The following is a 14,091-nucleotide window of genomic DNA, read 5'->3' on the forward strand; positions in this document are numbered from 1 at the left end:
GAATGCAATTTAAGAATTCTGTGAGCTCAATTTTTTTTACATGATTGCATCCAGTGTATATAAATCACCTGATATCCAATTAGGCCTCACCAACATCTTACACAATTTCAACATAACATCCCAACTCCTGTACTCAGTACATTGATGTACGAAGACCAATATGCCAGAAGCTTTTTTTACGACCCTATCTACCTGTTACGCCACTTTCAAGGAATTATATGTAGCCCCCCCGCCACCCTCAGGGTCGCTCGGCTCGCTGTCGTCTAGGGAAACAGCTCTCGGCCCCGCCAAACTGGGTAATTAGTTTGTGTGGATGCTGTGTGATGTACCCCACCCCGCCCAAATAACAGACCAGATACGATTAAACGATTTACAGTTTATAGATATTACTGGAACTATATAATTAATAGAGAATAAAATATAAAAGAAAAATAAAAGGTGCCACACTTATCAAAGTGCAATCTCTTCGTGCACAAACAGTTGGAGCTCAGGACCCTTCTTCTTCATCCTGCGACCCCTCGGACCACCTCAACCGGCCGCCTGGGACCAACAACTGTGGTCGACCAGACGCTCCACACGAGTCCGTCTCCTCGCCGAACGCCCTCCTTGGGGTCCAACCCCATTAGCGGACATCACAGCACCTGGTCCATCCTCTGGCTCTCTTTCCCACCTTCTGTCCCAAAACCCTGCGCATACAGTATCTTACAGATACACCAAAAACATAACAACTATCGCAATTGGTTCATAACATCTTCTTATCAGTAACGTGATTCAACAAACTGCTAGCGGGAGGACTTTCTTAGCATTTAACATAACAAAGAAACATTCCCAAGTATAACATAACAAAGAAGCCATTTTAATTAGCCTACGCAGTAACATAAGAGACGAAACCCCCTTTCATATATATCTGTATTCCCAGATCTCTCTATTCTACCACATTCCTCAGTGCTCTACCATTCACTATTTAAGACCAACCCTGGTTGGTCCACCAAAGTGCAACACCTCACACTTGTCTGCATTAAATTTCATCTGCCATTTTTCCAGCTAGTCCATATCCTGCTGCAAGCTTTGATAGTCTTCCTCGCTGCCCACTACACCCCCAATCTTGGTGTCATCTGCAAATTTGCAGATCCAGTTTACCACATTATCATCCAGATCATTGACATATATGACAACAACGGACCCAGCACAAATCACTGCAGCACACCACTGGTCACAGGCCTCCAGTCAGTGAGGCAACCAATCAACAACCACTCTTTGGCTTCTGCTGCAAAGCCAATGTCTAGTCCAATTTACTACATCATCTTGAATGCCAAAATAACTGAATCTCCTTGACCAAACTACCATATGGGACCTTGTCAAATGCCTTGCTAAAGTCCATGTAAACAACATCCACTGCCTTGCCTTCATCAACTTTCCTGGTAACTTCCTCAAAATACTCTATAAGATTGGTTAGACATGACATACAATGCACGAAGCCATGTTGACTATCCCTAATCAGTCCCTGTCTATCCAAAAACTTATAGATCTAGTCCTGTAGAATACCTTCCAATAATTTTCCCACTACTTACGTCAGGCTCACTGGCATATAATTTCCTGATGCATTCTTAGAGCCTTTCTTAAACAATGGAACAACATTATCTGTCCTTCAATCCTTCCACACCTCACCCATGGCGAAGGATGTTTTAAATATCTCTGCTAGGACCCCTGCAATTTCAGCACTAGCCTCCCACAGGGTCTGAGGAAACATCTTGTCAGGCCCTAGGGATTTATCCATCCTAATTGGCCTCAAGACAGCAAACACCTCCTCTTCTGGAATTGGTATAGGGTACATGACCTCAATGTTACTTTGCATCACATCTAGAGACTCTGTGTCCACCTCCTAAGTAAATACAGATGCAAACCATACATTTAAGATCACCCCTATATTTTTTGGCTCCAGGCATAGATTACCACTCCGTTCCTCCAGAAGACCAATTTTGTCCCGTGCAGTCCTTTTACTTTTAACATATCTGTAGAAGCCGTTAGGATTCTCCTTCACCTTGTCTGCTAGAGCAACCTCATGCCTTCTTTTAGTTCTCCTGATTTCCTTAAGTGTTCTCTTGCATTTCTTATACTCCTCAAGAACCTCATTTGTTCCTACCTGCCTATACCTGCTGTACACCTTTTTCTTAACCAGGGCTTCAATATCTCTTGAAAACCAAGATTCCCTAAACTTGTTACCCTTGCCTTTTATTCTGACAGACATATACAGACTCTGCACACTCAAATTTTTACTTTTGAAGGCCTCCCACTTACCAAGTACATCATTGCCAGATGCGAACCTGTCCCAATCCACACTTGCCAGATCATTTCTGATACAGTACCATCAAAATTGACCTTTCTCCAATTTCAATTCTCAACCTGAGGACCAGACCTATCCTTTCCTGTAATTACCTTGAAACTAATGGCATTATGATCACTAGACGCAAAGTGTTCCTCTACACAAACTTCTGTCACCTGCCTATCTCATTCTGTAATAGGAGATCAAGTATCACACTCCCTCCAGTTGGGACTTCTATGTACTGATTAAGGAAACTTTTTGTGAACACACTTGACAAACATTTTCCTATTCAGCCCTTTTACAATATGGGTTGCAGTCAACATGTGGAAAGTTAAAATCACCTACTATAACAACCTTATGTTTTTTGCAACCATCTACGATCTCTCTATAAATTTGCTCTTCTAAACCCCATTGACTCCATAATATAATCTCATTAACATGGTTATGCATTCCTTATTCCTCAGTTCTGTCCATAAAGCCTCATGAGGTGAGCTCTCCAGTCTGTCCTGTCTGAGCACTGCCATGACAATTTCCCTGTCTAATGATGCCCCCTTTAATCCCTCCCACTCTATCAAGTCTAAAACAACGGAAGCCTGGAACATTGAGCAGCAGTTCTTCCCCTTCTGCAACCAAGTCTCACTAATGGCTACAATGTCATAGTTCCACGTGCTGGTCCATGCCCTCAGCTCATCCGCCTTTCCTACAATACTCCTTGCATTGAAACTTACGCAGCTCAGAAGATTAGTCCCATCGTGCTCAACCTTTCGTTCCCTGAATTTGTATGTAGGCCTAACAACAACTTTCTCCACAACCACTCCACTATCTGATCTGGCACTCTGATTCCCATCCCTCTGCAACTCCAGTTTAAACCCCCACCAGCCCCATGCAGCACGAGCAAACCTTCCCAGAAGTATATTGATCCCTCTCCAGTTCAGGTGCAAATGGTCCCTCTGTACAGGTCTCACTTTCCCTGGAAGAGGCCACAATGATCCAAAAAAATATGAGGTCCTCTGTCCTGCACCAACTCCTTAGCCACTGATGATCTTCCTATTTCTGGCTTTACAAACACCTGGTATGGGCAGCAATCCAATATCACAACCCTGGAAGTCCTGTCCTTTAACTTAGCACCTGACTCCCTGAACTCACTTTGCAGGACCTTGTCACCCATCCTATCCATGTCCTTGGTACTGACATGGACCACAACCTTGGGCTGCTCACCCTCCCACTTAAGAATGATGTGGACTCGATCCAAATGTCCCTGACCCTGGCACCTGAGGGGCAACAAACTATCCAGGAATCTCGTTCTCGTCCACAGAACCGCCATTCTGTTCCCCTAACCAACGAAATCCCTACCACCATGGCTTGCCTCGTCTCCCTCTTCCTTTCTAAGCCACAGAGCCAGACTCAGTGCCAGAGGTCTAACTGCTATGGCTTTCCTCTGCTAGCTCGCCACCCCCACCCCCCAACAGTACCCAAAGTGGTATACCTGTTGTTAAGAGGGATGGCCACAGAGGTACTCTGCACTGGTAGCCTATCCCTTCGCCCCCTCCCTACCGTCACCCAGTTACCTGTGTCCTGCAGCTTGGGTGTAACTACCTCCCTGTTGGTCCTATCAACCCTCAGACTCCCAAATGATCTGGAGTTCATCCATTTCCAGCTTCAACTTCTTTATATAGTCTGTTAGAAGTTTCAGCTGAATGCACTTCTTGCAGGTGAAGTTGTCAGGGACACTGGAGATCTCCCTGTCTTCCCACATCCCGCAAGAGGAGCATTCTAGTATCCTGTCTGGCACCCCCATTGCTCTAAATGTGCAATAAGAAAGAAGAAAAGAATAAAAACTCACCATTTCCAACCACTGGGCCTTTCTCCATCATATATTTATCCAGTCCACTCTCGAAGGCTACGGTGGAACCCGCCTCCACCACATCTGTAGGCAGCATATTGCAGATTCTAGTCGCATGCTGAGTAAAAAGCTTTTCCTCATGTAATTCGCAATCCTCTTTCTTTTTATGTTATACCCATGACCTCTAGTTCTTGATCCACACTTAACGTTTTAGGAATAGCTTCTTCTCCTCTGCCATCAGATCTCTAAATGGTCCACGAATCCATGAACACTACCTCGCTATTCCTCTTTTGCAATTTTAGTCATTTTTATGCCTTTGCCCTCTACTGCTGCCACAAAACAACAAATTTTACGGCACATGTCAGTGACAATAAACCTGATTCTGATCCTTCCTGCAAAGGGAATGACCTCCTACTGTATAGATTTCTCATATTTTTAAATACTATGATCAAATCTCCTCTCGACCTCTTCCAAAGAAAATAGTGCCTGCCTTTTTAAAGAGTCATAGAGCTATACAGCACAATACAGTTCCTTTGGCCAACTGAACATGATGCACACTCAGCTAGTCCCAATTACCTGTGCTCAGCCCATATCCCTTTATGCACTGCCCCTGCATGTACCTATTCAAGTGCTTCTTAAATGATACTATTGCACCTCAAGGGGAGAGCTGCTCTCATGACTTTTCCGGATTGCAGCTAAAACCTTCCCATCCTTCCTATAATGTGGTGACCAGAATTGATCCAATATTCCAGTTGAAGCCTGTTTTTATTATTGCTGCCTCTATTGACAAAGCTCAGAGTTGTGTATGCCATTTTAACCATACTAATTTCTTGACCAGCCTTGCCACTGTACATATACACCCTCAAGTTCATCAGTTTCCACAGATCGTTTAGAATGCTACCCTTTATTCTATGATGGCTTACCAAAATGCGTCACTGCACACTTCATGGCAATAATTTGCATCTAGCATGCATCTACCAGCCTCTTTATATCCTGCTGCATTATTTCACTATCCTCCCTACAGTTCACAATAACACCGTGTTTTGTGTCATTTGCAAATGCAAAAAACTTGGTTTTCATCCCCATGCCCAAGTCTATGTCATTAATGTGGATCAAAAAAAAACAATGGCCCTGGCACTGTTCCGTGGGAATGCCACTATTCACCTTTCTCCAGTCCAAGAAGCAATCATTCACCACAATCCTCATTTTCGTTTTTGATAGCTAACTTTCTATCAAAGCTATCAACATTCCTCTTGTGCTGTGCTAACAAGCTTGTTAAGCGGTATTCTTTCAAAAGGTTTCTGGAAGTCCACATTCAACAATTGATTGCATTGCCCTCTTCAACTATCCGTTATATTATAAAATAATTCTGTTTGGTTTAACATGATTTTCCCTTAACATACCCATGTTCCAGGTGACTAGTATTGTCTTGGATCAATTAAAGTGACAGGCCTGTAGTTGCTGGATTTCTCCTTAACCCCTTTTTTGAAAAAGGAATTTATTGTTCTCCGGTTTCCTTCTGCTTCATTGACTTACCTATTTTAGGCTCAGCTAACTTTTCAGATACCACTCTGCTTTTTAATGTCTCTCAACTATCTTCTCTTTCATGATTACTTTGGAACCATTTTCCACCTTGGTGAACTCAAATTCGAAATACAGGCGATCCCCATATTACAGCAGTTAGGGTGATGGAAATTTGTCCTTAAGGAATTCACAAATCAATACCAAAAACATTCTGGGAGATGGAATCAAAATTTGTTCTTGTGAAATGTATGTGTAAAAAGTAAACAAACACAAAATGCATTTTAAAAAAAAACTTGCATTTCTTGACACATGCAAGTCACGTGATTTTTCAGTGCAGAAAATCACGATACGGACCGTTATCTAGGAACATGCGCTCTCCCCTCATCCACTCCCATAATGTGGGGGTCAGCTGTACCCATTTAATAACTTAACATTGCTCTCAGAATCCATGTGCAAATTTCCACTTTTGTCCTCAATGGGCTCAACATCTCCATTACATTGGGTCTCATCCTAAACCCTGGTCTGTGCATTGATTTGAAATATTTTGCTCAATATTTTTGTGAGGATAAACAATCTAACCAACTAATTACTGGTTCAGTGGCCACTGTAGAATGCCAGCAACAATTAATATGGTCATTTTACTAACTTTGGTAGCTGTTGTTGGAGTCAAGTGTCAATCAAGATATCAAGAGAATGTCTGGGGATGAGCTGAGGTCACAAATTTTAACATGAGTTCTTTCTTTCTACAATGGGCTTTTTTCTTTTCCTAAAAGCATGTGTGGTCTTATCAAGCTTTTCACAATACTCAATGGGCAGAGTGTGTTATACTGAAGAAATAAAGTATATTTTGCCAGATTGCATTTCAGTGCCAATTTAGAAATATCAGAATAGGCCATTTAACACCCTGATGCACAATCTAGTACCATAGTAACTCTCCTAATGTAACATCCAGCTGTCTGACCCAGTATTTCACACATTTATCTTGCATTAATGAAGTTTGCAATGGCTGCTCTAAATATACACTGTCTTAATATCCAACCATTTTTTTGCTTTAATTTTAAATAATGTTCTTGGCTTTTTATATAACTGATGAGATTGCGCTTCAGGATTTGCTTTCTACCCCATGAAGTTTGCTCTAACACAAAAAAATGTGTACTTCTCTTATATATTCTTCTAACACTTACAAACCCAGAAACATTCTTTGGATGAGCAGATATCAGAAGAATATTTAAGTGAAACATAAATTTGTAATACTTAAACCTAAATAAATGTCTTACTTTTATTGACTCTTTAATTACCTATTGAGCAGATCCTTAATAATATTAATGTCTTCCAGAATTCTTTGAGGGGTTTGCAGGCACTCTCTGGAAGTCTGCTCACATGTAATATTAAAACCTCATGTGGACACTGTCTGATCATAGCCAAAGTGAATACAAGCTATGTTCAAGGACTGGTACACTTCTCCATTCTTGGCTGCATCCTTCCTGATCATTATCATAAATACAGCAGGGTCAATCCTGCTCTCCACAAGTGGCATTCATTGTGACTTGGTTATGTCCGGTGTCAGGTCGGCTAGGGAGAACCCAATCTAACCCGATTCTGAATGTTTTTATTACAGAGTAATACAGAACAGAAACAGGCCCTTCAGCCCACCTTGTCCATGCCTATCTAACCTAGTCCCATTTTCCCCATTTAGTACATATCCCTCTAAACCATAGGTTCCCAATTTTTTTTTATTGCATGGCCCCCTACCATTAAACGAGGGGTCCGAGGACCCCAGGTTAGGAACCCCTGCTCTAAACCTATCCTATCCATACACCTGCCCAAATGTCTTTTAAATGTCATTACTGTATGTGCCTTAACCACTTTCACTGACAGCTCATTCCATAGACACACCATCCTCAGCGTAAAGCAATTGCCCCTTGGGCCCATTTTAAAACTTTCCCTTCTCACTTTGAAGCTATGCCCTCTAGTTTTTGATTTCCTTTCCTTGGGAAAAATACTGTATGTATTCACCCAATGCCCTCATGATTCTATACATCTCTATCAGGTCAACTTCCAGTTTCCTATGCTCCTAGAGTATAAATTTCAAACCCCCACCCTCTCCCTATAATGTAGGGCCTTGAGTCTTGCACAGCTCCAATATAACATGCTGACTTCTGTATTCACTGCCCTGACTTATGAAAGCCAGTGTACCAAATGCCTTCTTCTGTCTACCTGTGATGCTATTTTGAGGGAACTAAGTATATGTACTCCTGGGTCCCTCAACACTCCCTTGGGCTCTAATGTTTACAGTGAAAGTTCTACCCAGGTTTGACTTAGCAAAATGCAACACTTCGCACTTATCAGATACACGTGGCACTAACCCAATACACACTCATGCCAGGTAACCAAGCTCTCAGGTGAACTAGGTTAAGATCATGATCTCTCACAGGGTGTTAAAGCTCAGTTTAAAATGAGCACAGAAAAGTGGTCAAGAGAAGTTATTTTCTGTGCTGGGTTATAAAGCAATTAGATATTTTACCTGGGGCATTAGTTGAGAAGGCCACCACTGCGGGTTAAATCACAGCTGTACAGAAATTCATTCATTATTGGTGGTACAAAGCGTGCGATGTCAAAGTGTTAACACATTGAGCCCTCTTTCTAAAATCTATTAAATGAAATAATGTGTTAAATTTGCCACATCACATGCCCAGTGCAATGAATTTCTAAGCTTTAATGTATGGAGATGCACAAGTACAAGGAGAGGGCAAGTCTACAGGATTAGCTCTGGGTTATGATTCAACTGATAGCACTTTTGCCTCCAAGTCTGAAGTTTCATACCCACTTCAGGTGTGAGTACAAAAATCTAGGTTGCTATTTCATTAGATTAGAAGTTAACTTTGAATCCCACTTGCTCTCTTAAATAGACATAAAAGATCTCATAATACTCTTTCATACTTCATATCTCATGACATCAAAGAAGTCCACTGAGTCAATTTCAAAGAAGTCCTGGCCAATATTTAATCCTCATCATAATCATAAAGGCAGATTATCCTGCAACAATTACATTGCTCTTTGTGGGAGCTTATTATGCACAAATTGGCAGCAGTATTTCCTTCACGGAGATCGATGGCTATGATTTAGAAAGTACTTTCTTGGCATTAGGCTGCTCTGCTGTGAAAACATTATGCATGTACAAATCTTTCATTTTCTTAAATTTCTTAACCAAATATTCATTGTGGATACTATGAAATGGCTGCTTGTTCTTTCAAAATCTATGGTTTTATTTTGTGCTGGTGGTATTCAGATTGCACGGTGATGCAATTAATCAGCAGGAATGTCATGAGGCTATTGACTGGGGTATTAAACTACGAGTGGACCAAGGAAAGAAAAATAACTCACATTTATTTACAATCTGTCATGTCATCAGGATGTCCCCGAAGTGAATTATTCTTGGACTACGGTCATTTATATTTGCAGGTAAATATAGCAGGCAGTTTATACATAGCATAGTCGCATAAACACCAAAAAGATAAATAACCTGTTAATCTTCCTCATTGTTTCTTCATCCACTCAGCAGACAAATGTTTCTTTTTTTGGATTAATGCTTATTAGAAAGACAGCATCTTCAACAATGCAGTACTCGCTTGGTGCTGCCAACTAATCACCTATGTAAATTATAAGTATTAGCACGTGCCTCTACATTTCAACCATTGACTACATTTTAAAATTACTTTGCTTTTAAAGTATGCCACTGTGGTGCTGCAGGTAGTGTTGTCCTTTCACAGCTCCAGTGGTCTGGGTTTGAATCTGACCTCTAGCGTTGTCAGGAGTTTGCAAGCTTTCTCTGTGATCACATTGCTTTCTGCTCTAGCTTTCAGTTGACAACTGGCTGTTAAATTAATTGACTGGTATAAGGTACCCTTATACACATGGCTGATGGGAGATTTCTGGGTGTGTTAATAGGTACTTATGTCAGATATGTGTGGCAGGGAAATAAGTAGAGGAAATTAGACAGTAATATTCTGGACTATGCACACATTCAGTTCAAACACTTCTCTGAACATAAATATGCTAGAAGTTGTTGTCTGATACTTTTCTGCTCCCGAAGTTTTGTTGTTGCAGTCTTCTTCATTGTAATCAGCCTTGTCAGTGATCCAGCAAAAAACCTTAATTATTCATATCTTACTCTCAATTAAAATGCACTGTAAGTACTGCAAGTTTTCAATGGTATACTAAGTCATAATTACTTAACAATCCTTTTGTTTCTGAAAAAAAGCTAACAATTGAAAAACTTTCTTAATTGTAATCTGAAGTATGTTGAATGTTACATTTTGACTTAAACTTGTTTACATCTCAGCTACAATCTTAATCAGAGATTAATGGAATGGACAGCATGCTGGCTATTATGCTTTACTTTTGGATTAAAGTAGGTAAAATACCTACTTTATTGAAAGAGACCAGGACAGTCCTTGTTCCAAAGTGAAAGTTCAAAATAAATTTATTATCAAAGTGTGTTTATGTCACCATATACTGAGATTCATTTTTGCAGGCATTTACAGTAGAACAATACAATAGAATCAGATTAAAAATTCCTAAGGCTGATAACGTGTAAAGGACAAACTGCAAATGCAAAGATGAATCAAAGAACATGAGTTATATAGTCCTTGAAAGTGAGTCTGATGATAATGCATATAATGTGCATAAAATGTCCCTTTCTTCAAAACCCAAGAACTTTTAACTGTTTATGCTGCTTGACCCAATGAAAGTTCTCAACGTTACCAGTTTGCATTTTACCTCCTTGTTTCTAGGATTCTTCAATCTGATTGGCTCCCAGCCAGTGTGAAGGTATCATTATTGCTGCGTGCCATAGACCCCTCTAGCTTCCTACAGTAATTGATGCTGAGGCAAATGGAATATCTTATGGAGAAAGTCATGCCTTCGTTACTAACGGGAAAAAATAGTAACTATAAAAGAAAGATCTTGGGTTTTTTTTTCTTGCCCTTTCCTGTCCCCTTCTACACTTTCCAAGTTATTTTTCAGCCAGTCCATTTCGGAAGTAAAGCTACGTTATGAAATAGGAAATGTCGGAAGCAATGTATAGTAAGATCCCACCAGCGGCAAACTAAAAGGACAAATAATGAGAATAATAGGGATAACTTCCTTGCCCTCCTTAAAATGGCGCCATAGAACCCACTATCAAAATGTTCTGGGCAACTTACTGACCATAATCTTGGCCACTGCGTTTCCTGTACGAAGCTGTGGTTCCAAACTACTTCAAAAAGCCGCAAAGTGCTTTTGGACATTCCCAGGACCTCAAAAAACGCCGCGAAAAAGCAAGTCGCTCTTCCAACTGGATCATGCGCCCGGAAACTCCAGCGCAGGCAGTGTGTGTTTGTATACATACGCTTAGAAAACGCCAAAGCTTCTACAGACAGACAGACCGACCGTCTCTCCAGGTTTAAAACCCTGCGCACTGATACATCAAGTTTAGTACGAATTCCTCCTCCCTGAAAGCACAGCTCGCCCGAGCCCCTGCCCATTTTGTGACATCAGCCGCGCTGAGAGCTCCACCCCCCTCCCGGGCTAGCTTTGGGTAGTGATTGACTGGGGAGGGAGGGAGTTTGGTCCCAGTTTGCGGAGGCTGACGGCCGGGAGAGCGAGCGGGAGCTCATCGCTGGCGGAGAGCGGGCTGAGCAGCGGCGCAGCGCCAGTGTGAAGCCGCTTCTCCGGCGGCTGCAGCGCCCGGACTGTTCGGCCTGTTGGGGGTATATTACCCCACCCCGAGTCGGGTTCGCATCCACCCGGGGGCGGCTGCGGCTTTTTTTATGGTGTGTGTCTGATTAAAGCATTTGATCAGAGCGCCCAAGTGCCGCTGCCGGATATCGGTGCGTGTTGTGTTGAGTGTGTGTGTGCAGTCTCGTTGCCAGGATGGATTCGGGAATGTGTCCCCGGAACACGGCTCGCCTTCTGCTGCTGGCGGCGGTCTTGCCAGGTAGGAAACGGAGGAGACCAAAGACAGCAAATGATAATAAACAAAGGGGGGTGGAGAGGGAGGGAGAGACCGGGGGCTGCGGGAGAGAAACTAGCAAAGGCAGGCGAAAGAGTGAGAGGGGATGTACAGGAGCAATTCAATGCAAGAGCGGGTGGCTGGACGTGTCGGAGAGTCACAGGGGCAGAGAGTTGGGGCAGGGTTTGAAGTCTTACCACTTCGCAAGTCAGGAACGCTGCATTTCCAGCTCCTACTTTGAACAGGATTCTTCGGGTGCAGCAGTTTCCGCACCGTTGAGACGCTAACTCGATTTGTTAACGGGGAAATGTAAATTGCAAAAAAAAACAATGTTTCTCCTGCAGTTTATCAGTGATGAGTCATCTAACAAAAATAATTATATATCTCATTGATGCGTTTGCAAACTCTGTCAACCACTCTGTCTAACATTAAAAAGCATAAACACAATTCTTCCCAAATATTCCCGTAAGTGAACAGGGGCTAGAGGTTGGTGAAACAGATTCTGGAGACGGTCTGTCCTATTGAGGATTAATGTTTCATCCTCATACCAAACTCCGCTCTTAAGAGTTTCTGACTGCGTTCTCTCAGCTGAGCATTCTCTCCTTTGGAATTCTGCTATCTGTTGCAAACCAGCAGGAGTCGAAGGCTGGGGAGGGGCTTTGTGTTAATTCAAGGATCAATCGATTCTGTCGGGCATGTACGGCCACATCGTTTAGTTTACTCCCGAGATCCCTCATTAGTTCAGAGTGCATGACTTGAAGCTGGGTAAGGGGGTCGTTGGCGAAAAGGCAGGGGAAATTTGGATTAATTCTCTCAGCCCAGCGTATATGAACCCCAATTTTCATAATCCTTTCTGTCAAAATTTTCATCCCCGCCATCCCAACCAGTTTTCGCATTTCCGTTTTCATTTGCAATATGGCTCTATTCTCTCTTTCTCCCTGACACATCTCCCAGTAATGTTTCTTGCCAAAGTCAATTGTTTAGTGCCTTTAATGTCTGATCTCGGAGCTTTGATAGCCGTTTCTGTCTGATGTGAAGTGCCTGTGTTCTCAGTCACAAAGCTTCTAGCACTGTGATTCCTGTTGAAGGCAGTATAAATTGAACCCTGTATTGATATTTTATGCCTCATCGCTGCTTTTATAAACCATGGATCCCATCTCATATGCCAATTTATTAACATGTGAATGTTCCTTATTTTATACCAGATGACTTGATTTGACCAAAGCGATTTGTTACGTAGGTTTTAATATCTTGGATTGAGTTCTCCTAGTTTAAATTAATTACTGGTTGCCGTAATTTCTCAGTTAATCTCTTGTGTGATGCATGACTAAACTTAAAATGCCCTGGATGTGGTATAAGCTCTGGATGTTGCATTGTGATTGAATTGGAAATTTTGATTCCTTTACTGATTATTGCCATTTTGTTTTCGTGTCATTAAAAATTGTTGCACCCTCGATCAGAGCCTGTGCCCTTGAATGGGTAATAGGCCGTTAGCGTTGTCAGTCTTTCTGACTCTGAGATGTGATCAGTTCGTTACTGTTATACGGCCTCGGGCTCTGAGTGGAGTTGGACTCCATTTATTTTGTGTCTGCTGTGCAGTGCACCATGTCCATTATGGTGGTGTGCACTGAGAATGTGATTCAGTGTAGCTGGCATCAAAACAACAACTGACATAAACTGTAAAAATTCTGAAAATGTCCTAAAAGAACAAGTTGCTTTGTGCGACAGCCCGTGAGTGATTTATATAAAGTCCCCGTCCTTTTCTATCACATTCAATTGTGCTGCCACCACTCAGCTGGGCACGTTGCTAGGACAGAGAGTGAAAGGAATGACACTACTTGGGAACCACATTGAAATATGAGTCCGCCCCACAAATTTTATTAAGTTTTGATTCCCATGTTAATTACTAGCGAATGATGCAAACATTCCGGTGCACTGTGCTACATTAGGAGCACTGATTTAACAAGGTCTACTCTTGAGGTATACAATGCCACATTGTAAAAGGAAGGCATGCTGCACGGATATTGTGCAGACAGCGTTGTCCCAATTTGTTAGCATTCCATGTATTTGTAGGATTTGCATTGCATTCGTGTATTTCACATTTCAACCAGCTAAGAAAAAGGTGGTGGTGGTTGGGGGGGAGGAGGAAGGAGAAGCTTATTCTGTAAACTGGTGGTAAATGTGTGAGTAACTGTCAAGCGTGTTGAAGCGTCCATCTATTGAGTTCGCCCGATGATTAAGCTGCTCAACAATGAGGAGGGTTTGCTTCTAAAGAGAGAAAGCAAAGCAGGCTTATCGGATCTCCTGATATATACACCCTCCCCCTTCAGGAATTCAAATTCTCATTTGCAGGCCACCCCCTGCCTCGATTGTGAATAATGAGTTTCCCGCATAATCTTGGTGCTCAAT

At 42.1% G+C, this 14,091-nt stretch overlaps 1 protein-coding gene and 1 long non-coding RNA gene across 10 annotated transcripts in view; one reads left to right on the top strand and one right to left on the bottom strand.

Moving 5' to 3' along the window:
• Nucleotides 1–395: 395 nt before the first annotated feature.
• LOC140184928 (uncharacterized) lies at nt 396–11,115 on the bottom strand. The gene is made up of 3 exons (XR_011882477.1): nt 10,899–11,115; nt 4,167–4,250; nt 396–701 (listed from the first exon to the last, which is right to left on the bottom strand). It is a non-coding gene; the product is annotated as an uncharacterized lncRNA (long non-coding RNA).
• A 135-nt stretch (nt 11,116–11,250) lies between these two features.
• nectin1b (nectin cell adhesion molecule 1b) overlaps nt 11,251–14,091 on the top strand; it is a 548,976-nt gene continuing 546,135 nt past the window's right edge. For 3 of the 9 annotated variants that reach the window (XM_072238130.1, XM_072238129.1, XM_072238131.1), the window contains exon 1: nt 11,252–11,667. In XM_072238130.1, coding sequence (XP_072094231.1) covers nt 11,604–11,667 — 64 coding nt within the window. In that variant the 5' untranslated portion in view covers nt 11,252–11,603. Of the gene's footprint in view, nt 11,668–14,091 lie in introns of all 9 variants that reach the window. The other 6 variants (XM_072238133.1, XM_072238134.1, XM_072238136.1 and 3 more) reach the window with 4 other exon arrangements.

This window comes from Mobula birostris, chromosome 20 (assembly GCF_030028105.1).
Source record: "Mobula birostris isolate sMobBir1 chromosome 20, sMobBir1.hap1, whole genome shotgun sequence".
Taxonomy (NCBI): Eukaryota; Metazoa; Chordata; class Chondrichthyes; order Myliobatiformes; family Myliobatidae; genus Mobula; species Mobula birostris.